The 23,253-nt window shown below is 43.2% G+C and overlaps 2 protein-coding genes across 3 annotated transcripts in view; one reads left to right on the top strand and one right to left on the bottom strand.

The window, feature by feature from the left end:
• Nucleotides 1-1,010, bottom strand: part of LOC306764073 (hamartin-like) — a 42,709-nt gene extending 41,699 nt beyond the window's left edge. For both annotated transcript variants that reach the window (XM_079251098.1, XM_079251099.1), the window contains exon 1: nucleotides 953-1,010. The gene's annotated coding sequence lies outside the window, so the exon portion shown is untranslated. The remainder of the gene's footprint in view (nucleotides 1-952) is intronic.
• A 3,767-nt stretch (nucleotides 1,011-4,777) lies between these two features.
• LOC306764566 (bile salt-activated lipase-like) lies at nucleotides 4,778-20,733 on the top strand (the record flags this gene model as incomplete). The annotated part of the gene is made up of 12 exons (XM_079251740.1): nucleotides 4,778-4,840; nucleotides 6,232-6,379; nucleotides 6,453-6,572; nucleotides 6,674-6,871; nucleotides 8,768-8,898; nucleotides 9,034-9,141; nucleotides 9,228-9,351; nucleotides 11,096-11,282; nucleotides 11,466-11,669; nucleotides 17,154-17,351; nucleotides 18,283-18,390; nucleotides 20,643-20,733. The coding sequence occupies 12 exons, from the start codon at nucleotides 4,778-4,780 to the stop codon at nucleotides 20,731-20,733; spliced, it is 1,680 nt and encodes a 559-aa protein (XP_079107866.1).
• Nucleotides 20,734-23,253: the final 2,520 nt, after the last annotated feature.

Below are 23,253 nucleotides of genomic sequence, written 5' to 3'. Positions count from 1 at the left end.
TCCTTCTGACTAAAGACGGATCATGTCCAGCGGTTCCTTCAGACTAAAGACGGATCATGTCCAGCGGTTCCTTCTGACTAAAGACGGATCATGTCCAGCGGTTCCTTCTGACTAAAGACGGATCATGTCCAGCGGTTCCTTCTTACTAAAGACGGATCATGTCCAGCGGTTCCTTCTGACTAAAGACGGATCATGTCTGCGGTTCCTTCTGACTAAAGACGGATCATGTCCAGCGGTTCCTGCAGACTAAAGACGGATCATGCAGCAAAATTTAGTTTGTCTTCATCATGTTAATTTTATCTGCTTTTATGATGGTTTGTAATCTGTTCTTGTTTCATCCTGCAGACCACACCAGGACCAGATCTAGGACCAGGTCCAGACCTTTTCTCCAGTCATCACAACAGAACAGTGCTAAATAAAATCATGTAGGTTTAATCTCCTTTTATTTTGTGAAATAAATAAAAAGATTTTTTAAATAAAAGCTTTAATTAATTTGTTTTAACTTTTGTTTTTTTTCCTGCTTTTTTAAAATGTTATGTTTATTTATAATTAATAAATATTAAGTTTGTTAATCTGACTGATTAAATCAGTTCATTTTTCATATAATAATAAATTGATAATAAAAACTGACTATACAAATAATAAACTTAATGTAATAATAATTATTAGATCAATCAATTAATCTGTATTATATCTTATCAATCGACAGCTGATCACGCAGGTCAAACGTCACACACGTGACGTCATCCTTCATATTGACAGCTGCTGGAGGCTAACAGTTAGCTGCTAAGCTAACAGGCTAACGTGACGTCCTCAGCTGAAATGCTGCATTGACAGAGCCGCACGCGCCGGCGTGTCACCGCAGACCGTCGGTGCGTGCACTCCGCTGAGAAGCCAGACTGTGACGCAAACAGAGAAACTAAAAGTTCGACTGAGAAACTTTGGAAGTTACCTTCAGACCTGTTGATTACGGCGTGGAGCAGACATGTCCAGCCACAGCAAGCCCCGCCCACCGCCGTAACCTGACACCTGCAGCTGTCAATCAAACTCTGTGGCTGTTCAGGGCCAAAGGACGCGGTGGGAAAACAGAACTTCATAGAGAAAACTTCCTTTTTCTGCTCAAGTTGTTGTTGTTGTTGTTTTTTTTGTTTTTGTTTTACACACATATTCACTTATTACAGGTCAGGTTAGTCACTGTTAATGTAACCATATATAAATAAAGTGAAAACCATGTCCAGTAGTCCTTTATTAGTGGCCTACTAATTTGTTCAGAGTTGTTGTGGCTCTGGCTGTTTCACAGAAGATTCAAAGGGTCCTGCACTCAGACTAAACATACAATCACATGTATGTTTTCCATGTTGCAGATTCTGAAACATAAAGGCAGACAGATAGTTGTTTACGACTGTAATGAACCCTCATATGATGAAATGACAGGGAAACATTAATGTCTGTGGTGACGAGGAAAAGTGTTGGAAGGTAAACTCACGGCTGGAGGATAAAACACAGATGAGTGTGTGTGTTCTGTTTGTATCTGCAGCTGTGTGTGTTCTCACTCTGCTGCTGATAAAAAGGTTGCAGGTGACTGATCGTTTTAAACCGAGGCCCAGTAAATATTTCCTCTCAATTGTGATCACCGTGGACCTTTACCACCAGGTCAAAGATCGACGCAAAGTGTGACGATAACAAACCTGAGTCCTGTTTGATTAAATACAGAGAAAATGTTACACTTCAGACTAACAGAGTCTGGATCTGGATTATTCAGATCTTTAATGTGGTCCTGATGGAGCAGATGTGTATTTGTGTGGTTCCAAAGCTCCTCTGTAGGGAAGAGATCTACCTAGAGTTCCTAAAGGGCACATTCACCTTTTTGGCCTTTTTGCTTTGAATCCTAGTCTGTTTGCTCAGAAAGTCTGCATCATTTGGGGAAATGTCGATGCTCCAAATGAGTTCTGATTCAGATCAAAGAAGCGGAATCATCCGTCTTCTAGCGGACCAAATACAGGACGCGGACTACAAAGTCACAAAAAAATCACTGCCTGCATTTGCTGTAGTGTTACATTGTGGGTAAACGCAGGCCATCAAGCTACAACAACAAAGACGTGAAACGCCAGAAATGGCTTGTGGGGCGATAACGATGTAAAAGCACGAACAGATATATGGATAGCTGCGGAAATTCTGAAGGAGTTTTCTTGTTCTACTCCGGTCTTGTCCTCTCTTTTGCTAAATACAAGTGCAGCGCCATCTTTGTTAGAAAAGGGGATTTATTATTCTAATGGTTTGGCTGGTTTAACCATAGACTGTATATAAAAAGATGGGCGGAGCCTCCGTCACCAATAGGTTTCTGAAGAGCTGAATTGAAGGTCGGTGGGCGGTTCCTACCATCGCCATCTTGGCAGGGGCATGTGCGTCGTCTCGCCCAGAAAATACAAATATCGGCAAAGAGGTGGAGCTGAGAGCGGGGCTGAGAGCGTCATGGTAGATGATTGATATCGAGCAAACTCCGAGCTTTCTGTAGCTAAGAGCTAACCGAGCTAATCGGAGATAACAGGAGCTAACCAGCTAACGGAGGTAAGCGGGCTAAAGCTAAGTCACGTTGTTAACCGGCTAAAAACCGCGGTTGTTCTACGTTCTTCTGATTTGAAGCGGGAGATCGGGTACCTGTCAATCAAAAGGACACGCCCCTAAATATGCCGAACGTAGAGATTAAATTACTTTTAAACGGGTGAGTTAGAAAAAAATTCACTGCCCCCACAGTTGTCATGAAGGTAAACCTGACCTATAAACCGAAAATGGATTTTTGTACCAGGCTGTAAACATGTTTATTCCTGCTGTAAACATGTTTATTTCTGCTGTAAACATGTTTATTTCTGCCGTAAACATGTCTATTCCTGCTGTAAACATGTTTATTCCTGCTGTAAACATGTTTATTTCTGCTGTAAACATGTTTATTTCTGCCGTAAACATGTCTATTCCTGCTGTAAACATGTCTATTCCTGCTGTAAACATGTTTATTCCTGCTGTAAACATGTTTATTCCTGCCGTAAACATGTTTATTTCTGCCGTAAACATGTTTTTTCCTGCCGTAAACATGTTTATTCCTGCCGTAAACATGTTTATTTCTGCTGTAAACATGTTTATTCCTGCCGTAAACGTGTTTATTCCTGCTGTAAACATGTTTATTTCTGCTGTAAACATGTTTATTTCTGCCGTAAACATGTTTATTCCTGCCGTAAACGTGTTTATTCCTGCTGTAAACATGTTTATTCCTGCCGTAAATATGTTTATTTCTGGTGTAAACATGTTTATTTTAGCTGTAAACATGTTTATTTCTGGTATAAACATGTTTGTTCCTGCTGTGAAGTTGGTCTTTTTAACATGGGAGTCTATAGGGATTTGCTCTGTTTTGGAGCCCCTAGTGGGTGAAGGGGGAACTGCAGTTTTATGCACTTCCACATCGGCTTCACTTTTAACTGCCAGAGGTTGCTGCTTGGGTTTGACCAAAGTGCAGCGTGAACACGGTCTCGGTCCGCATGGATACACCCCCCTACAACTGAGCCGAGTCCCCAATCAGACCGCGTCTAGCGGACTATCCTGATGTGAAAGCAGCCTGTGGTTCTGCATGCTGTGGGACTGTCCTGGCTGACATGCCTCTGCAGCACTGTATTAGCATCAGGGACAGTCGCTCTGGGCTGCCAGATTTGGATGGACATGATCTCTAGGATCAGTTGGAATGTTGAGAGGATCCAGTTTGGTGGTCTTAAGATTGGGTCTCTGCTTTTGCAGATGATGTGGTTTTGTTGGGTCCATCAGGTCGTGATCTCCAGGTCTCTCTGGAGAGATTCGCAGCCGAGTGAGAAGCAGTTGTGATGAAAATCAGAACCTCTGAATCCAAGAGCATGTTCCTCAGTTTGAACAGGGTGGAGTGTCCTCTCCAGGGTGGAAATGAGGTGGAACGGGAGGTCTACAGGAGGATCAGCAGCATCTGCGGTGACTTGGACGCTGCATCAGTCTGTCCTGGTGAAGAAGAAGCTGAGCTCAGAGGAGAAGATCTGGATTTACCATCCATCTACATTCACACACTCACCGGTGATCACCAGCTGTAGAGATCCAAAGAACCAGACCATAAAATCAAGTGTCTGCAATGAGAATACCAGTCAAGTGTACAGTTTATGCCGGGAAACTCTCGCTTACCAGTACAAAACATCTGGAGCATCATGGAAGCAGAAATCCTGTAGAGCAGCTGGAATCCTGCATCAGACCAGAATGGGACAACATTCCTCTCCTATAACTCCAGCAGCTGCTCTCCTAGCTTCCCAGATGTTTGCAGACAGATGCTAATAGAAGGGAAGATGCTAACAATGCTGAACATCACACTGGAACTGCTTTTTACACATGCTAACAGCTGCTAACAATGCTAAACATCACCCAGCTGCTTTAAAAATGTAGATGTATTTGTGCCATCAGATTCAAAATCATGAAATGATAAATTGTCTCAGTTTCATCATCTAATATAGTGTTCATCTTCTACTGGGAATAAAAGGTGATGAAATTCTGGTTTTATTTTCAGTTTGAGACACAGGTCTTTTAGGTTTTGGGGTTATAAAATTTAATCAGACGCTTGATGAGCTCATCAGGTTGCAGTTTACACAGCAGTGTCCAACACAAACAGCTCGACAGAATGTGAAACAGCAGCAGGTGTGTTGGAGATAAGAGGCTGGCAGCCTTTAACCAGGTATAAAGCTGCCGGCGCTGCAGCACAAACACAGAGGTGGTGATGATGATGAGGAAGCTGCTGTTGGTTCTGTTGGCTTTCTGGCTGCACGCCGCCTCGGCTGCAAAGGTGAGTTTCAGCCTGATGAATTTTCCTAAGAATGCACTAATCTGGAATATATTCAGACAGATTTAATCCTCCGCTGTGGTGAAGAGGGCAGAAGGAAAACTAAACGTCCCCTCATAGTTTTTATGAGAGGCATAACATAACATAACATAACATAACATAACATAACATAACATAACATAACATAACATAACATAACATAACATAACATAACATAACATAACATAACATAACATAACATAACATAATAAAGAAGTTATGGAGTTGTGGAGTAATGGGCTGAGTGAACTGGGGTTTTTTTTGTAGATTAATCATGTTTGTTGTTAAAAAGTCTAAAGGAACTTTTAGGATTCTGATGAAAATGAGCCCAAGTCTGGTTTTAACCCTTTAACCTTCACACTAACAAAAAGACCAGAAACAAATTTAATGTTTTAAGCAAATGGTTGAGATGTTAAAAAGACAAAGTTAATAATAATGTAACACCAGTGAAACAGTTAAAATGTGAAGCAGTAGTGTAATAACACACTTTGTCCAGGCTTTATACACCCACACCAGCTGGTAGACATGCTCAGGCAGGTTTATTTCCACAATGTTTTACAGAAATTAATCAAAGTCACTGCAAATTTACCTCGACCACATGTAGACCAGGACCATAAAGGTTTAAAGAGGCTTATTTTCTCTTAATGTGAGTAAAATTACATTTAGTGGAGCTTTAATGACAGAAATGGTATTGTGTGTTAGGATAAAAAAAGACACCAACACGTGGAGAGACATAAAGGACAGTTTCTTCAGACTAAAGTAAATCTGAACTTCTCCAAACATTTGAGACTTTTATGGTGAAACTGGTACAGCCGAGTCTGGTAGCTTTACAGTTGTTTCCATGATTGTGTCATATTGTTTCTTATCGTTTTGCATCATATTGCATCAGAATATATATATATATATGTATGTATTGTATCATATTGTGTTATATCGTATCACAGAAAACAGCACAGAAACCAGTACGAGTGCAGACATGCTTATCTTTTCCTCCCAATCCATTTAAATTTAAACCTCTATCAGACTGAAGTGTTTACATGATGCATCTCTACACTGACTGGACGCTGGTGTGCAAGTAACCAACTAGTAAGAGGTTCAGAGATGACAGCATCACGTGAAATGATGAGCTGAAACTTAAAACGGCACTTATTAGAGTAAAGAACATCAGCTGGATGAGACGTATCTGGGGAGACAGAGGCCATTTTATGGCGGTGTGTTAGTTTGGCCAGTTATCATCTCTTATCGCTGAGTATGAGACGGCAGCTGGCCGCCAGCGGGTAATCAGCCTCAGGTCCTTATGTTTCACATGCAGAGTACTAAAGAAGTGGTGTTTTCTGCTTGTGGATGGTGTGCAGCTGGGCGTTGTGAAGACGGAGGCCGGCCTGGTGGAGGGCAAGAGTCACAGCATGGGCCTCTTCAGGAGTGTTGATGTCTTTAAAGGCATTCCTTTCGCTGATGTTCCCCTGATGTGGGAGAAACCAAAGCCTCATCCTGGGTGGGACGGTGCGTAAACCTCACCTGGCTGCAGGTGTAGGACGTAGCGAGCAGCTCAGATCCTTCCTGTTGTCTTTTCCAGGAATACTGAAGGCCACAAAGTACCGTGATCGCTGCCTGCAGGTGACACTGCTGCAGACAAAAACCCAGGGCAGCGAGGACTGTCTCTACCTGAACATCTTTGTCCCACAAGGACGATCACGTAGGTAACACACGACTGTCTTAATGTTCTCAATAACGTCCTGTTCTCTGACATCAGAGGAACTGCAGCTTCTCAACCTCATGTCTTCGTCTTGTCCTTAGTGTCCAGCAGCCTCCCAGTGATGGTGTACCTGTTTGGAGGAGCATTCCTGCTGGGAGCGTCCAATGACGTGGAAGTCCTCGGGAACTCTCTGTACGATGGGAAGGAGATGGCTGACAGGGGCCACGTCATCATAGTCACAGTGAACTACAGAGTCGGTACCCTGGGTTTTCTCAGTACCGGGGACTCCCGACTGCCAGGTGTGACCTCAGCTGCAGACAAAACGACATAATTACATTATGTATAAACATAAAAGTGTGTATATGTAACCAGAACAACAAATATAATTGTTAGAACGATTGACATTAACATGTTAATTTATAATTCACTCAGCACTTTGCAAACTTGCAGCCTCTGAATGCACATAAAACCGTTTCCACCAGCAGATCCAGGTTGGTATGGGACAGTTTGGTTCGGTAAGCCCTGATCACTGATGCGTTTCCACGGCAACGACAGCCCTACCTGGAAAGCAGAATATCAGCCGTATAATGGACTGAGCAGTGAAGGACAGTCAAGCACAGGTTTAAAGTTTCAATAAAGGTTTTTATTTTAACAAAAAAAGTAATCCAAAAGCCATTTACAGCCTGACTGAATAACCTGATGCGGTGCAGTTTGGTCCAGTTAGCTGGTTCTGCCCCAGGGCCACCTACTGGCAGCTGAGCCAGTAAAACAACCAGATCCACTGAAATAACTCCAACAGCATGAATTAGGCTTAAAACCCACACATAAATAAATAAATAAATAAATAAATAAATAAATAAATAAATAATAAAAAAATAAATAAATAAAATGCACCGTTTTAGAAGGAATGTGATTACTAATGTCGCAAACAGGTGGCTGCGGGTGGGGCACTCCTTTAGAGATAGGGTGAGGAGCTCGGTCATCCAGGAGGAGATCAGAGTAGAGCCGCTGCTCCTTCGCATCAAGAGGAACCAGTTGAGGTGGCTCGGGCATCTGGTCAGGATGCCTCCTGGACCTCCCTGGTGAGGTGTTCCAGGCACGTCCCTCTGGGAGGAGACCCCGGGGAAGACCCAGGACACGCTGGAGGGATTATATCTCTCGGCTGGCCTGGGAACGCCTCCGGATCCCCCCCGCAGAGTTGGCAAATGTGGCTGGGGAGAGGGAAGGCTGGGCTTCCCTGCTTAGGCTGCTGCCCCCGCGACCCGACCCCTGATAAGCGGCAGAAGATGGATGGATGGATGGATGGATGGATGGATGGAGGGGTGGATGTATGGATAATGTCAAACATAAATGATACTGGTGTGTAACTGAAATCCTGTATGAAGGGTTGCTGCTACCACTGCTGTGTGGCTGCAGACGGCCAATCACAAGCTGGAGAGAGATGGATGGGTCATCTACCTAATGAATGATGTCACAGTGGTGTGATGCCGCTTCCTGACCTATCTCAAACTGTCCTGACCCATCCTGATCCTGACCTGGACCAAACTGTCCTGACCCGTCCTGACCCGTGGTGCTCAGGACCTGCTGGTGGAAACCAGGCTATGTCATAAAGACAAACTGCATCATTTGAGAGACACAGAACCTCACATCTGGACTGAAATCATGGAATGACAGAATTAGTAAATGAATCAGGTGTGAGACGGTGGAGTTTGCTCCAACGCTGGTGGGATCCCTTACCTCCAACAGTGTTTCATGGTGTCTGAACCAAATGATGGACATCAAGTCTCCTCCAGAAGTTCAGCAGATGACACGAGGACGACAGGAACCTGATGTCGTGAAGAAATCCAACGCTACCTGCTTCTAGAAACATCTAGAAAAGCTGCACATGTTGGTGGCAAAGCAATGAGAAGAAACTGGCTCTGAGACCAGGAGGAGGGTCTCTTTGCCTTCAGCGTGAACTGTGTTAACATGACAGGGTTTCTGGAAGTCCTCCCGGGTCCATGCAGTGATGTCCAGGAGTGCATGGGGTCTGCATGTGAGGTTCTGTGGATCAAGTTCTGCTGCCAGCGATCTGGCCTTTATAGATTCTGAACCAGCACCAAAGCTTAGAACCATGTTGTGGGTTATGATGCAGGGCTCGGGCTCAGCTGATGTTATAGCAACGTGGTAACTTGGTGGCTTCCTGCTTGTCTCAGGTAACTATGGTCTGTGGGACCAGCACGCTGCCATTTCCTGGGTCCGCAGGAACATTGAGGCCTTCGGAGGAAACCCGGACAACATCACCATCTTCGGCCAATCAGCCGGAGCCGCCAGTGTTAGCTTCCAGGTGAGAGATTAACGTCACATGATCAAATCCTGGAACTAAGTGCAGGTTTAAAATCCAGATCTTCAGACTGAGTTCTGCGGTTCTGGTTCTGTCAGGTCTCACCACACAAGGTCTTTGTCCACCTCTGTGTCTCAGATGCTGTCCCCATACAGTAAAGGGTTGTTCCGCAGAGCGATTACCCAGTGTGGCGTGGCTCTTAGCCCCTGGGCCTTGCAGAGGAACCCCATGGCCCTCACCAAGAAGGTCTGCAGCTCCCCTGGAGCTGGTTTCACGTATGTAATCCCATACGGTTTACACCTGTCTTCTAATCACTGCTCGTCTTTCCACAGATCGCCCGTAAAGTGGGATGCTGGAGAAGCGATGAAGAAGAAATGCTGACGTGTCTGAAGATGAGCGACCCAGTTGGTCTCACTATGGCGGGAAAAATCGATGTGCTACTCCTTCTTGGAAAAGGTCTGAGCAGGAACAGAGTTATTTCTCACATCCTGACGCATGAAATGTGTTTGTTCTTCAAAGGTCTGATTTAGACATGTGGACGGACATAGCACATCTAATATCAGGTGGACAGGACAAGTAGAAGTTTATCTCATCATGTCCTCCTATCTCTTTTTACCATCATCGTTCTCTGTTGTCTGTAGGATATCCCTTCTCCACCAGTCTAGTTTTGGTTAAAGTGTCTTCATACATGTTGCATTGTATTGTAGCATTTGTGTAGTTTAATAGTTGGCATCAGCTGAAGAACCACTGGATCAACCTCTGTTGAAGGAAAGTTGAAGATTTACACACTAACTGTTGAGTATTCAGCATCACAGCTAGCTGGGTGTTGGCTTTATTAGGATACTAAAGCAACTTATATGAGAGTTGATCAATTAAGCACAGAGAGAGGGAGGCTTACACAGGGAGAACACACAAACTCTACACAGAAAGGCCACTGTTCAAGCCTCTCCCAGCTGAGGCTTGAACCAGCAACCTTCTTGCAGCCAAGCCGCAGTGCTGATCACCATGCTGCCAGCTCAACAGAAGTTGGCCGCAGTGTGCAGCTCAATCTGCTGGTAAACAGAAGACATGCTAACATAGCAGTCCAGTTAGCTTTATTATGCTAGTAACCAAACAGCAGACAGTGTATTGATTTGATACGATTAAACACTTGAGTTGTTGTCTCTAAAGCTAACACACAATCAGGACAGCAGCTCAGTTAGTTACTCCAATTGATCAATAATCAGATGACTAGAGAGTCCAGGATGGACACTGTGTCCTGCTATAGTTTCTCCACCTTGAAGTCAGCAGTTTTACTGATACTGTATATAAAAGATGGACAGCGCATCCACGACATCACTCATAGGTTTGTAAAAAGTTAAAGTGAAGCTCATTGGGCAGTTCTACCATCTTGGCAGCACAACACATGTCATTGCCTTCAGAGAAATGGGCAAAGGTAGAGCTGAGAGGAGGGCTATGAGCGTAGGGGTGAAATATTTTTGAACCAGGCTGTAAAAATGTTTATTTCTGCTGTGAAGTTGGTCTCTGCTTTGGAGTCCCTGGTGAAGAACTGCAAACTACAGTATAACCCTGACTTTCAGCCTCACACAAGTGTAAATGTTTTACCAGAAAATGATTTATTGAAAGCAGGAGGTTGTTAGCTTGGAGCCATCTGGTGGGGTGGGGCAGAACTACAGTCCAAGGCAATGTTCTTCTGGAATTAGTGAAAACTCCAATAAACATAGCAAAAGTCCAACATCCAATAGCGTAGTCAATGAGACAGGCAATGGTCATTCACGGAGATTAAACTGCTTATCCGAGATGAGCAAGCCAGAATCTGTGGTCGTTCAAAGCAGGTAAACATCGGGTGACAAAGATCCCACATGGGCAGGGCAGGGATGATCCAGGGACGTGACTTCGTCAATGACTAGCGCTCAGGAACATGGAAAAGATGCTGGCTATGAACAAGACAAAAGCTGTTGACCACCTGGCAGGGAAACAGAGACTGGAAAGGGTTTAAGTAGTGCAAGGTACAGGTGAGAAGGAACAGCCAGGGAAGTTCAGATGGAAAAAATGAACTTAATCAAGAGAACATGAACCATGACAGCAAACTGCAAATTTTGGCACTTCTGAATAGGCTTCACTTTTAACCTGCTTAGTTTTACTGAACTTGAACTCACTGATACCTGCACATAAACAATTTGGTGATCCGCGTCTGCAGGTGTGGTAATGGACCTGCTGGAGCTGGCTCCAGTGATCGATGGGGATTTTGTGCCAGATGAACCCAGTAAACTGTTTCACAATGCAGCTCAGTTTGATTACCTGGCTGGTGTCAACAGCATGGACGGACACATCTTCGCTGGGGTTGACGTTCCTTCCATCAACAGCAACAAGGCCAACACGACCACGTGAGTATGGGCAGAGCGCCAGATGACTTTAATTTTCAAACCAGTCTGGAGTTCAGGTGAAGTTTTGATGTAAACACTTTATTTACATGATTGTTACCAACATGAACCTGCTTGTTGTAGTCCTCTGATACAAACCGCTGCAGGTGGTTTGTGACAACACACCTGGTCCTGTTTACTTCTCAGAGAACAGGTGAAAGGTCTGCTGGCTGGTCTGACCAAAGAGAAAGGGAACGCTGCCGTCCCCTCGGCCTTCAGCGTCTACTCTGTTCACTGGGGTTCCTTTCCAGAGCCCCAGGTGGTGAAGAAGACGGTGGCGGACATAGAAACGGACTTCCTGTTTCTTGTCCCCACTCAGATCGCCCTCCAGCTCCACGCCAACAGTTCCAGGTCAGATCTGTAGTCCTACACACTTTTCTGCAGCTTCCCACCTGCCGCCGCCCACCCAAAACCCCATTCCGACCTTATACAACTTCCCAGCAGTAAGAATTAAACAACACAAAAACACTTCTGGGGTTAATCGCGAAAACCTCATAAAAATAAAAACAATGGATCTAATAAAATCTGAAAATAAGACAATAAAGTGTGGCCTACTGAATATTAGATCCCTCCCAAATAAGTCTTTATTAGTCAATGACTTGATAGGTGATCACCACATTGATTTATTCTGTCTTACGGAAACCTGGTTACAGCAAGAGGATTATGTTAGTATTAATGAAGCTACGCCAGCTAACTATTTAAACTTTCACATTCCTAGAACTACAGGCAGAGGAGGAGGTGTTGCAGCTATTTTTAAGTCAGAATTTTTAATTAATCCTAAGCACAAAACTAACTATAAATCCTTTGAATTCCTGACATTAAATTTATCTCATCCAAAATGGAATTCAGAGAAACCGCTCCTTTTAGCATTAGTGTATCGCCCACCTGGACCTTACTCCGAGTTTCTGACCGAATTCTCTGATCTCTTGTCTGAGTTAGTGCTGACTACTGATAAGGTCATTGTACTAGGTGATTTTAATATTCATGTTGACGTTGAAAATGATAGTTTAAACATTTCCTTTAGCTCTTTTCTAAACTCAATAGGGTTTTCACAAAATGTCAATGGAGCCACTCACTCTCATGGCCATACTCTTGATCTTGTTCTAACATATGGTATTGAGACTGATAAGCTCAAAGTATTTCCTCAAAACCCTGTCTTGTCCGATCACTTCTTATTAACCTTTGAATTCACTTTATTTGATTACTCACTGACCAAAAATAAATTCTACTATAGTAGATGTTTATCAGACAATAATATTACAAAATTTAAACAATCAATTGAATCAATTTTTTCCCCTCTACCATGTGTTAGCATGACTGAGAGTCCCCCTTTAAGCCTTACTCCTGCTCAGATTGATCAACATGCTGATACTATAACAGCTTCAATGCGTACAACCTTGGATAATGTTGCTCCCCTAAAGAAGAAGAAATTAGGTAAGATTATGAAGGCTCCCTGGTTTAATTCCCAGCTTCGAGCTCTAAAACAGGCATCAAGGCGTTTGGAAAACAGATGGCGTTCATCAGGACTAGAGGAGTCTCACTTAACCTGGAAAGAAAGTTTAATCGTATACAAAAAAGCCTTACGTACGGCAAGAACAGCTTATTATTCATCATTGATAGAGGAAAACAAAAACAACCCTCGGTTTCTTTTCAGCACTGTAGCCAGGCTTACTAGGAGCCGGAGCGCTGTGGAGCCATGTATTCCTTTCTCACTTAGCTGTGATGATTTCATGTATTTTTTCAGGAATAAAATTGACACTATTAGAGATCAAATTCACAATACTCTTCCTTCTACCTATAATGTTGAGCCTGTTGTGGTCTCCGAAGCATCCTTAGAACCAGGATCTGACTTGTGTCTAAATAGTTTCTGTCCTGTCCAACCCTCTGAATTAACTAAAATAATAGCTTCATCTAAACCATCCACCTGTATCTTAGACCCTCTCCCAACGAGCCTCTTTAAGGACATTTTCCCTTTAATTGATACATCACTACTAAATCTTATCAATATGTCTTTAGTGACAGGATATGTACCACAATCATTTAAAACTGCTGTAATCAAGCCTTTACTTAAAAAGCAATCTCTGGATCCAGAGGTGATAGCAAATTATAGACCTATATCTAACCTCCCGTTTATGTCCAAAATTCTGGAGAAAATAGTTTCAGCTCAGCTACATGCCCACCTGAGCAGAAATAATTTATGCGAGGAGTTTCAGTCAGGATTTAGAGCTCATCATAGCACTGAGACAGCATTGGTGAAAGTTACTAATGACCTTCTTATGGCCTCAGACAAAGGACTTGTGTCCGTACTTATCTTGCTTGATCTTAGTGCTGCATTTGATACAGTCGATCATAACATTCTGTTACAAAGACTAGAACAGGTGATTGGAATTACAGGTACAGCGTTAAGCTGGTTTAAATCATATTTATCTGATAGACTTCAGTTCGTTCATGTAAATGACAAGTCCTCCTCCCAAACTACAGTAAGTCATGGAGTTCCTCAAGGTTCTGTACTTGGACCAATACTCTTCGCGCTATATATGCTCCCTTTAGGCAAAATTATTAGACAGCATGGAATAAACTTTCATTGTTATGCAGATGATACTCAACTATACTTATCCTTTAAACCAGATGAAACAAATCAGCCCAATAGGCTACAAAATTGTCTCATAGACATAAAGACTTGGATGTCTAGAAATTTTCTCCTCTTAAACTCAGATAAGACTGAAGTAATTCTCGTTGGATCTGAAAAACTCAGAGCTAAATTTTCCGGTTTTGTAATGAACCTGGATGGCATTACTTTAGCTTCCAGTGCTACAGTGAGAAACCTTGGAGTAATATTTGACCCTGACCTGTCCTTTGGTCCACATATTAAGCAGGTTACTAAAACAGCCTTCTTTCATTTACGTAATATAGCCAAAATTAGGGACATTCTGTCTCAGAGTGATGCAGAAAAACTGGTTCACGCTTTTGTTACTTCGAGACTAGATTACTGTAACTCTCTATTACTGGGCTGTCCTAAATATGCCCTGAAAAGCCTTCAGCTGATCCAGAATTCTGCAGCCAGAGTCCTGACCAGAACCAGCATGAGAGATCATATTTCTCCAGTTTTAGCCTCTCTTCATTGGCTGCCTGTTGAATCTAGAATAGAATTTAAAATCCTTCTCCTTACATATAAAGCCCTCCACAACCAGGCACCACTATATATCAAAGACCTCATAGTTCCTTATATACCAAGCAGAGTACTTCGTTCGCAGACTGCAGGCTTACTTGTGGTTCCTAGAGTCTCAAAGAGCCGAGCAGGAGGCAGAGCCTTTGGTTATCAGGCCCCTCTCTTATGGAATAAGCTCCCAGTTAGTGTTAGGGAAGCAGACACCCTCCCCACCTTTAAGACTAGGCTGAAGACTTATCTTTTTGATAAGTCCTATAGCTAGGGATGGTTAGCATCCCTTATGCTGCTATAGGTTTAGACTGCTGAGGGACATTTCCTGATACACTGAGCTTCTTTCTTTTTCTCTTTATCTCTTTCTTTTACCCCCCCCCCCCCCCCCCAAAACAGTGTTGCATCATTAACATGTATGTCTCCTGTCTCAGCAGGTCTCCCTGGCCGGGAGTAGCAGTTCATGTTGTCTGTTGTCTTTCTGTCCTCTTCCCCCCACACAGCAGAGGCAGATGGCTGCCTGTCCTGAGCCGGGTTCTGCCGGAGGTTTCCTTCCTGTTAGAAGGGAGTTTTTTCCTTCCCACTGTCGCCAGTGTGCTTGCTCAGGATGGGAGATTGAGTTGGACCTCCAACTCAATCTGTTGGTTTCCTTATATAGGCTATTATGAATTGGCCTTCATTATGTTTTCCCCTCTGTCTGTAAAGCGTCTTGAGATGGCATTGCCGTGATTTGACGCTATATAAATAAAGTTGAATTGAATTGAATTGAATCTGATTGGTCCAAAAGTCAGGCGCACATTCAGAGCCAGAAATCTGTGCAGAAATATTTCAAGACTTATCTGTGATACTTTCATGTAACTGTTGGATAATTCTAGCACGAGACAATGACATCGCCCATCCGCCACACAGAGATTTACGTGTTGATACATTCACTGGTGATCATGTCGCTCCGCTCAACAGGAACAACTCCAAGTGCATAAAATCCTTCTTGTCTTTTTCCTATGGCCCTCTGCTCAATGCCAACTGCGCTGTCAACCACAGTGCACTAGCAACCCCTTGCCAGGTCAGCTAACACTCCCAACAGCTTTGATTCCATCTCTTTCAACTTCTATCTCTTAATCATCCGCTCTCTGTCAAGCAAAGGTCATGTTATTCAGGACTAACCCTAAATATGACTTTCTGTAACTGAAAATTGGCAACCTCTGCATGACTTCTCACAACTCAACGCGGCTACACCCCACGGGTTTGTTCACATCGCTCAACCTTGTGGCTCTGGTCACAGCGATGGTCACGCTGTAACTCACTATGAAAACTGGAAAGTCTCGTCAAGATTTGCTCTTACCATCATTACTTTTTAATCCACTCTATTTTTCAAGCCTAACCCAACTATAACTGCATTAGTTTAACCCAGTCCCTCCAAGTTGTGAGGGTTGCAATTCACAAGTGACTTTATAACCTTTCTTTCATATTTATCCTCTCTCTTTCCAGATATAATCTTGTTGGATGACTTTAATATTCATCTGGACAACTTGCAGCAACCTCACATTCTGGACACACTCTGGCTTCATTCCCTTCAGTTTTACATCCCCTGAACTGCCCATCTCGGACCATTTCCTCTTCTCCTTCAGTGCTAGTCTTGCCCTTTCCTCAAACAAGCCTCAACGTTTCATTTCCCTCTGAAATATTTACATCGACACTGCTCACTTTTATTTAGCCATCAATTCCCTGGACTCTCCACTTAATCTATGTGACCCCATTGATTTGGTCTATCATCACAATATCAACTCAAGTAATATTCTTACCCATCACAGCTCCCCATTGCTCCCCTCAAAACAGGTTTCATTTGCTGTTTCTGTTCTTGCTTGAACTCAGTCTTCTCAAGGCAAAAGCCACCTATGGGAGGGCCTCCTTTTAAAAAATTCTGGCTTTTCCATACATAAAGAAATGTATTTCAGCCATGCTGACCATATTTCACATACCAAAAAGGACTACTACTCTACTTTCACATATTCCCTCAATGATAACTCCATCATTATTGTTTGGCGCCCTGATTCCCCCCAACACACACACACACACACACACTTTTACTCCACAGCTGAAATGATCTTATGTCAGTTTTTAAAGCAAAAAATCCACTTTATCGTCGAGTGTCTACTTTCAAAATCCCCGCTCTGCTCCTCCACTGATCTCCCTTTGCTAAGTCATCCACTCTGTCTTTGTTCTCCAAAGCCCTCAATAATTTCTGAACTTATCCACAAATCTTCTTCCTGCCCAATTAACCCCTGCCAACACGCCTGCTCAAAGCTCCCCATCCTTCTCCTCCTTATAACCGCTATCATCTGCTCCTCAGTTACTACTGGCATTGCTCCAGCACCAATCTTAAAACATCCCACCTCAGATCCTAATAAGTTTGAACCATCTCCAACGGGCCTTATCTTTCCAAAATCCTGAAGAAAGTAGCCACTTTATAACTCCACACTCACTTATATCTGGGATAGGTAATGATGAGGAGCTAGCAAGATTTGAAAGTGGCACCCTGTCTTGGCTCCTCCCCCTCTGATTTTGCTCCTTGTGTGATCTGAAGTTTATTTCTTACCTCCACCAAGGAGGTAAAAAAAAATCTCTTTTATCTCAGTCTTATCAACCAGACCTGAACCATGGTTCTGTCTGTCCCACAGTGGTGCTCGTACCTACTCGTACTTGTTCAACATGAAGACCCGGATCCCTGGTTTCCCACGCTGGGTGGAGGCGGAGCACGCCGAGGACCTGCAGTACCTGTTCGGTAAACCCTTCTCCCTCTCCCTGCTCTACTTCCCCCGACACCGAGACCTGTCAGAGTACATGATCGCATACTGGACCAACTTCGCCAAGACCGGGTAAGTTCTGCATGCACTGTACAAGACCATCACAGCCTCACTTAGGGGGACTGGACCCAGAATTCTCTTCTTTGTTTGGAATAATTGATCCCAGTTTATGTGATGGACTGGCGACTACTCCAGCCTACGCCCTGCCTCTCGCCTGCTGAGTGCTGGAATAAGCTCCAGTATGCCTGTGATCCTGAACTAAGAGGTTTAAGGGGTGGCTGGATGGATGGCTGGATGGATGCTCCTTGACAGCTTCTATCCTGCAGGTCTTAGATGTTTCCCTGCTCCAACACACATGATCAAACTAAATGAACCTCCCAGCAGCTTACAGAATGGTTCATATGAACCCGGTGAGCTGGATCAGAGCAACATCTAAAACCTGCAGGCCCAGATCTGCAGCAGATTTAACAAACTCCAGTTTTGATACATCCACATCTTCATGTTTTATCCAATGTTCTTCAGACACAAAGAACTGGCTCTAATGCACAACCAACACTGGTCCACAGAGAGCCTTTTAAACTAGTCTGAACTGGTTTCAAGTGATCCAAGAAGGCTTAAACTGGTTTGAACCGAGGTGATGTACTATAATCTGATGTACCCTGAACTGGTTTAAACTGGTGCCAGATCATTGATTGGTTTGGTCCAGCTGGAATATCCTGACAGGTTTAAACTAAACTGAACTGGTTTTAAAAGGATCTGTGAAAGCTTGAACAGGTCCAAACTGTTTTTAAAGGATTTCTAAAAGCTTGATTTGGTCTGAACTGGTGTAATATAGTATGAACTGGTCCAAGCTGGCCTGCTATTTACAGCAATGAACTTGAATTGGAGTCAAGTTGTGTGACAGAACTAGTTTCATCCAGATAAACTGCACTGAAGAGACACTGAACTTGTTCAAACTGCTTTGTTGTAAACTGGCGTAAACATCCACTTCTCTCCTCTCCAGTGATCCCAATACAGGTGACAGCAGAGTTCCAGTTGCCTGGCCCCCTTTCACCAGAGGCCACCGACCTTATCTGACCGTCAACCACAAGATGAGCAAGTCCTCTGTCGGGTACCGCATGCTTCTGTTCTCTTCGTCTTCATGTGTTTCTTCATTCTGAACAGATTGTCTCATAAATCTGCTCTACAATATGGCTGTTGACTTCTGATTGACAGCTCACAGAACCAATAGGAGCTTAACAGTTGAGTTACCAACCATAGTCTGACCTTCAGGACAGTCTACATGCTATTCAGACTGCTGAACAAAAGTGGACCTTAGTGTCCTGGACCACCTCAGGATGTGGCCTGCAGGATCAGATGTGGACTCGTGGGACCAGCCAAAACCAAATCTGTTAGCAGTTTAAGTAAAAACACACATAAAAGCAGAACAAAGCAGGTCAGAATAGCAGAAATAACAAGTAAATGAGGATAAAGTTATTTTACCAGAAGTTTCAGGGGTCCATGAATTCACTTCCATCATGATAGAAGAGATACCGGGAAGCTAGTGGAGTCTTGGGAGAACAAGGGTGATGTTGTCACAAGCTGTGTTTCCGTTACTTTTTTTTTGCAAAATAAAAGTTTTGACAAACAAAAATTGCAATTTGCAGGTGTTCCCATTGAACAGTGTTTAGCACAAAAGCCGCAATTCTTGTAAAATCTCGTTGGGAATTGCAACTTATGCAAGGTAACCACATAGTGTTATTTTGGGAATTTCTACTTCCTGCGGGGAATTTGCTATGGCTTTTTAAAGCTTTTCACCCACATTTTCTTTTCGAAATTTGCTGTTATTTCTTCCCTACTGCGCCATCTTTACCGTAAATAAACTGTTCACATGACCCCCCCATGTCACGTCCGGGGAAACGTAAATGTTTTCATATTAAAACGACTGAAAACCCACCTCATGACAGCATAAAAACTTTTCAGCAATATTTGATACTTTTTTTTTTTTTTTTTTTAAAGTAGGTGTTTTCATGAGCATGGAATATTGAGGTTTTGCACAATTCTAGTAATCAAGAACCAGCTTCAGAATGACGTGTAATCAGCCGTCCAGCATGCGGCAAAGGTCATATTGCACCATGTCCTCATGAACTGACTCCAACCAGGTCTGACTAGAACCCAGACACCATCAGGTCTGACCCCAACCAGGTCTGACTAGAACCCAGACACCATCAGGTCTGACTCCAACCAGGTCTGACTAGAACCCAGACACCATCAGGTCTGACCCCAACCAGGTCTGACTAGAACCCAGACACCATCAGGTCTGACTCCAACCAGGTCTGACTAGAACCCAGACACCATCAGGTCTGACTCCAACCAGGTCTGACTAGAACCCAGACACCATCAGGTCTGACTCCAACCAGGTCTGACTAGAACCCAGACACCATCAGGTCTGACCCCAACCAGGTCTGACTAGAACCCAGACACCATCAGGTCTGACTCCAACCAGGTCTGACTAGAACCCAGACACCATCAGGTCTGACCCCAACCAGGTCTGACTAGAACCCAGACACCATCAGGTTTGACTCCAACCAGGTCTGACTAGAACCCAGACACCATCAGGTCTGACTCCAACCAGGTCTGACTAGAACCCAGACACCATCAGGTCTGACCCCAACCAGGTCTGACTAGAACCCAGACACCATCAGGTCTGACTCCAACCAGGTCTGACTAGAACCCAGACACCATCAGGTCTGACCCCAACCAGGTCTGACTAGAACCCAGACACCATCAGGTCTGACTCCAACCAGGTCTGACTAGAACCCAGACACCATCAGGTCTGACTCCAACCAGGTCTGACTAGAACCCAGACACCATCAGGTCTGACCCCAACCAGGTCTGACTAGAACCCAGACACCATCAGGTCTGACTCCAACCAGGTCTGACTAGAACCCAGACACCATCAGGTCTGACCCCAACCAGGTCTGACTAGAACCCAGACACCATCAGGTCTGACCCCAACCAGGTCTGACTAGAACCCAGACACCATCAGGTCTGACTCCAACCAGGTCTGACTAGAATCCAGACACCATCAGGTCTGACCCCAACCAGGTCTGACTAGAACCCAGACACCATCAGGTCTGACTCCAACCAGGTCTGACTAGAACCCAAGACAGCCTTAGGTCTGATCAGAACCAGGACTGACCTGAAACTAGAATACTGTAGAACCTGAGACATTGCTGGGTCTGAATGGAAGCAGAAACCCTTTGCCCTGAGACCCAAACAGCAGAGCCAGAACCAGAGAACCAGCAGAACTTCCAGCTCTTGTTTTTATTCTAGTTGGAATGAAGTGATTCTGAGAGTAAAAGCTGTGTTTTATCTCCTCAGCTACGACCTCAGATCATACTACGTCAACTACTGGACCCAAACCTACAGTAGCCTGCCGTCAGTCAAGAAGCAGGAAGAAGAAAACGTCTGATCCAGTGAGACTTTGGATCAGGTCTGAATAACCAGTTAATTATAAACTACGTGAACATGCAGATAAAAATGAGAAAATAACACAGACTGTCTTCTTCTGTCTAATAAAACAAAACTGAACTCTTCGATGTCAATGCTTCATTTTTCTGTCTGGGCAGATTTATTCACCACAGGAAGTGCAGGTTGATGCGAAACCAAGACGAGATGAGTTTCACTTTAATAAACACATCAACTGATCAAAATAAATCCAGATATGATGATATAAACTTCACAGGTTTGGCCTGTTCATGTCCAACAGATAAACGTAATCCCAAGATTTTACTTCCTCATTAGTTCTGCGTAACTAATAAGCAGAACTTATTAGTCATTAGTTACCTCCGCCAAGGAGGTTCTGTTTTACCCGGCGTTTATCGGTTTGTCTGTTTGTGTTAAAGATAACTCAGAAGGTTATGGACGGATTTTCATGAAATTTTCAGGACTTGTTGAAAATGTGAAAAGGAAGAACTGATTAAATCTTGGTGGTGATCCGGCTCACTGTTTGGACAACATGGGGAGAACTGTGGCCCTTGGCGGAGGTTTGCGCTCTCTGAGTGCTTTTCTAGTTTTATTAGTTTGGATTGACTTTCATATTCTGTACCCGTGAAGTCGTACTTCTATTTACTGAGATAGTCAATACAAATCTGAACATGCAAGTAAGTTAGTTAGTTAGTTAGTTTTAGTTTAATTTAGTTGAGTTAATTTAGTTAGTTAAGTTAGTTAGACAAAACTGAACATGTACTCCACATTTTACGCAAAAAAACCTCAAGAACTGATCAGATTATTGTCCCCTCTACCCAACCAATGGTTTTCAGTCTTGTTGGGATTTCTGGGGGCGACAGCAGTGGTTTTAAATGGAAACAGGCTGTCTGCAGATCTCTAGTGATGGCTCATCAAACGCTTACAGAGTGGTGGGTTCAGACTTGGTTTCTGGCTTCTCACAAATGTGTGTGTGTGTGTGTGTGGTCTGTATTTAGCCTGGACCGGGTCCAGTCTGGTTCAGTTTATCAGGCAGAATGTGAGCAGATGATATTCCATACGAACACTGGTCTGAAGGTTAAAGTGGTCCTGAAGCATGCTGGGAAGGTCTGGCTGGACCATGAGTCAGCTTCACACCATGTTTAAATCCGATTCAGCGTAGTGGGTGGAGCCTAATCTGACCCCTGTAGCTGACCAATCACAGCAGAAGAGATGAATCCAAGTAAATTCAATTCAATTCAATTAAAAAAACTGTGTTTGCCAGAGGGGCAATTTATGTCACACAGAGACGTTTTATATCTTGAAGCTGGGTTTTCCAGATCTCCAAACTCCAATGGCCGCCACAGCCAAGCTTACAGTCTTTAACTTATGGAAAGGGAGGCTACCTCTCACAATCCCCCCTGCAAACACACCCCTTCCCTCATCTGTGGCACCATCATCTCCCACAGTCCGTGCATGAAGTCGTTCCTAATGGTACTCTGCAGTGTAGATGGAGAAAAATGGAGGCAGAGCAGGCAGCTACTTTCAAACCAAAATACATTAAAAAGACAACAAGTGGAACAAGAACAGAAACTTGACTAAACATCGAGAGTATTTCAGCAACTGGTGCTGGAACCCAGCCTGACGATGAGAGGAGGTTTTTGCTGGAGTGAAGACAGTCTGGAAGAAGCATATGCTAAATGAGGAAGGAGGACTGTGGGATCAGAGTAGATGGGACACATCCACACTGGGGTTTTTTTTGTTTTGGTTTTTCCATTTTTTGCACAACATATAATTTCCCTTGTGATTGTTTTACTTTTTGTTATCATGTTCTACTTATTTGAATTTTATTTATGTTCTTTTATTTATGTCTTATTGAACTTGCTTTTTGTGGAGATGGCTGAGTAGTTAGCCATTGTGTTCATTTTTTGTTTCATTTTTAATTTTTTGCTCAATTACATATAATTTATCTTGTGGATTATTTTATTATGGGTGATTTTGATTAATATAGTTTTTGTGATTTCTGTTTCTATTAGTTTCTGCTCTATGCGTAAGTAGTTTCTCTATTAACAATGTTTACTCTTTCAAACACTTTCTTTTTAAATTGGCATAAATATGACAGTATTTTAGAATATTACACTTCCTAACATCATGTTTTAGAAGAAACACTCCACACAGTGCTTTAAGTGGAACAAAATAAGTGGTGGTACTCCCTGAATGACTTGCTGTCAGCTTGTCATGCTAATACTGAAGAATAACATGGCTGACACTAATAGGTAGATCTATAAATTGATCTATAGATTAATAGTTTTATTGCACAGAAATTACAAAAAAACAAACACAGCAAGTTCTAAATCAAATCCACATTTCCCAAATTCAAAGCACCATGGAGACACTTTTATGAACTTCAAGCCTCATTGCTGGACATTAAAAATAACACTGAAAAGTAAATACATAAACTTAAAGTTCATTAACACTTTCATTCAATAATTAATAAAAAAAAACAATGCAACATTTTTTAGAATAC

This window comes from Telmatherina bonti, assembly GCF_933228915.1.
Source record: "Telmatherina bonti genome assembly, chromosome: 13".
Lineage (NCBI taxonomy): Eukaryota > Metazoa > Chordata > Actinopteri > Atheriniformes > Telmatherinidae > Telmatherina > Telmatherina bonti.
This window is presented reverse-complemented; position numbering and strand designations above follow the sequence as displayed.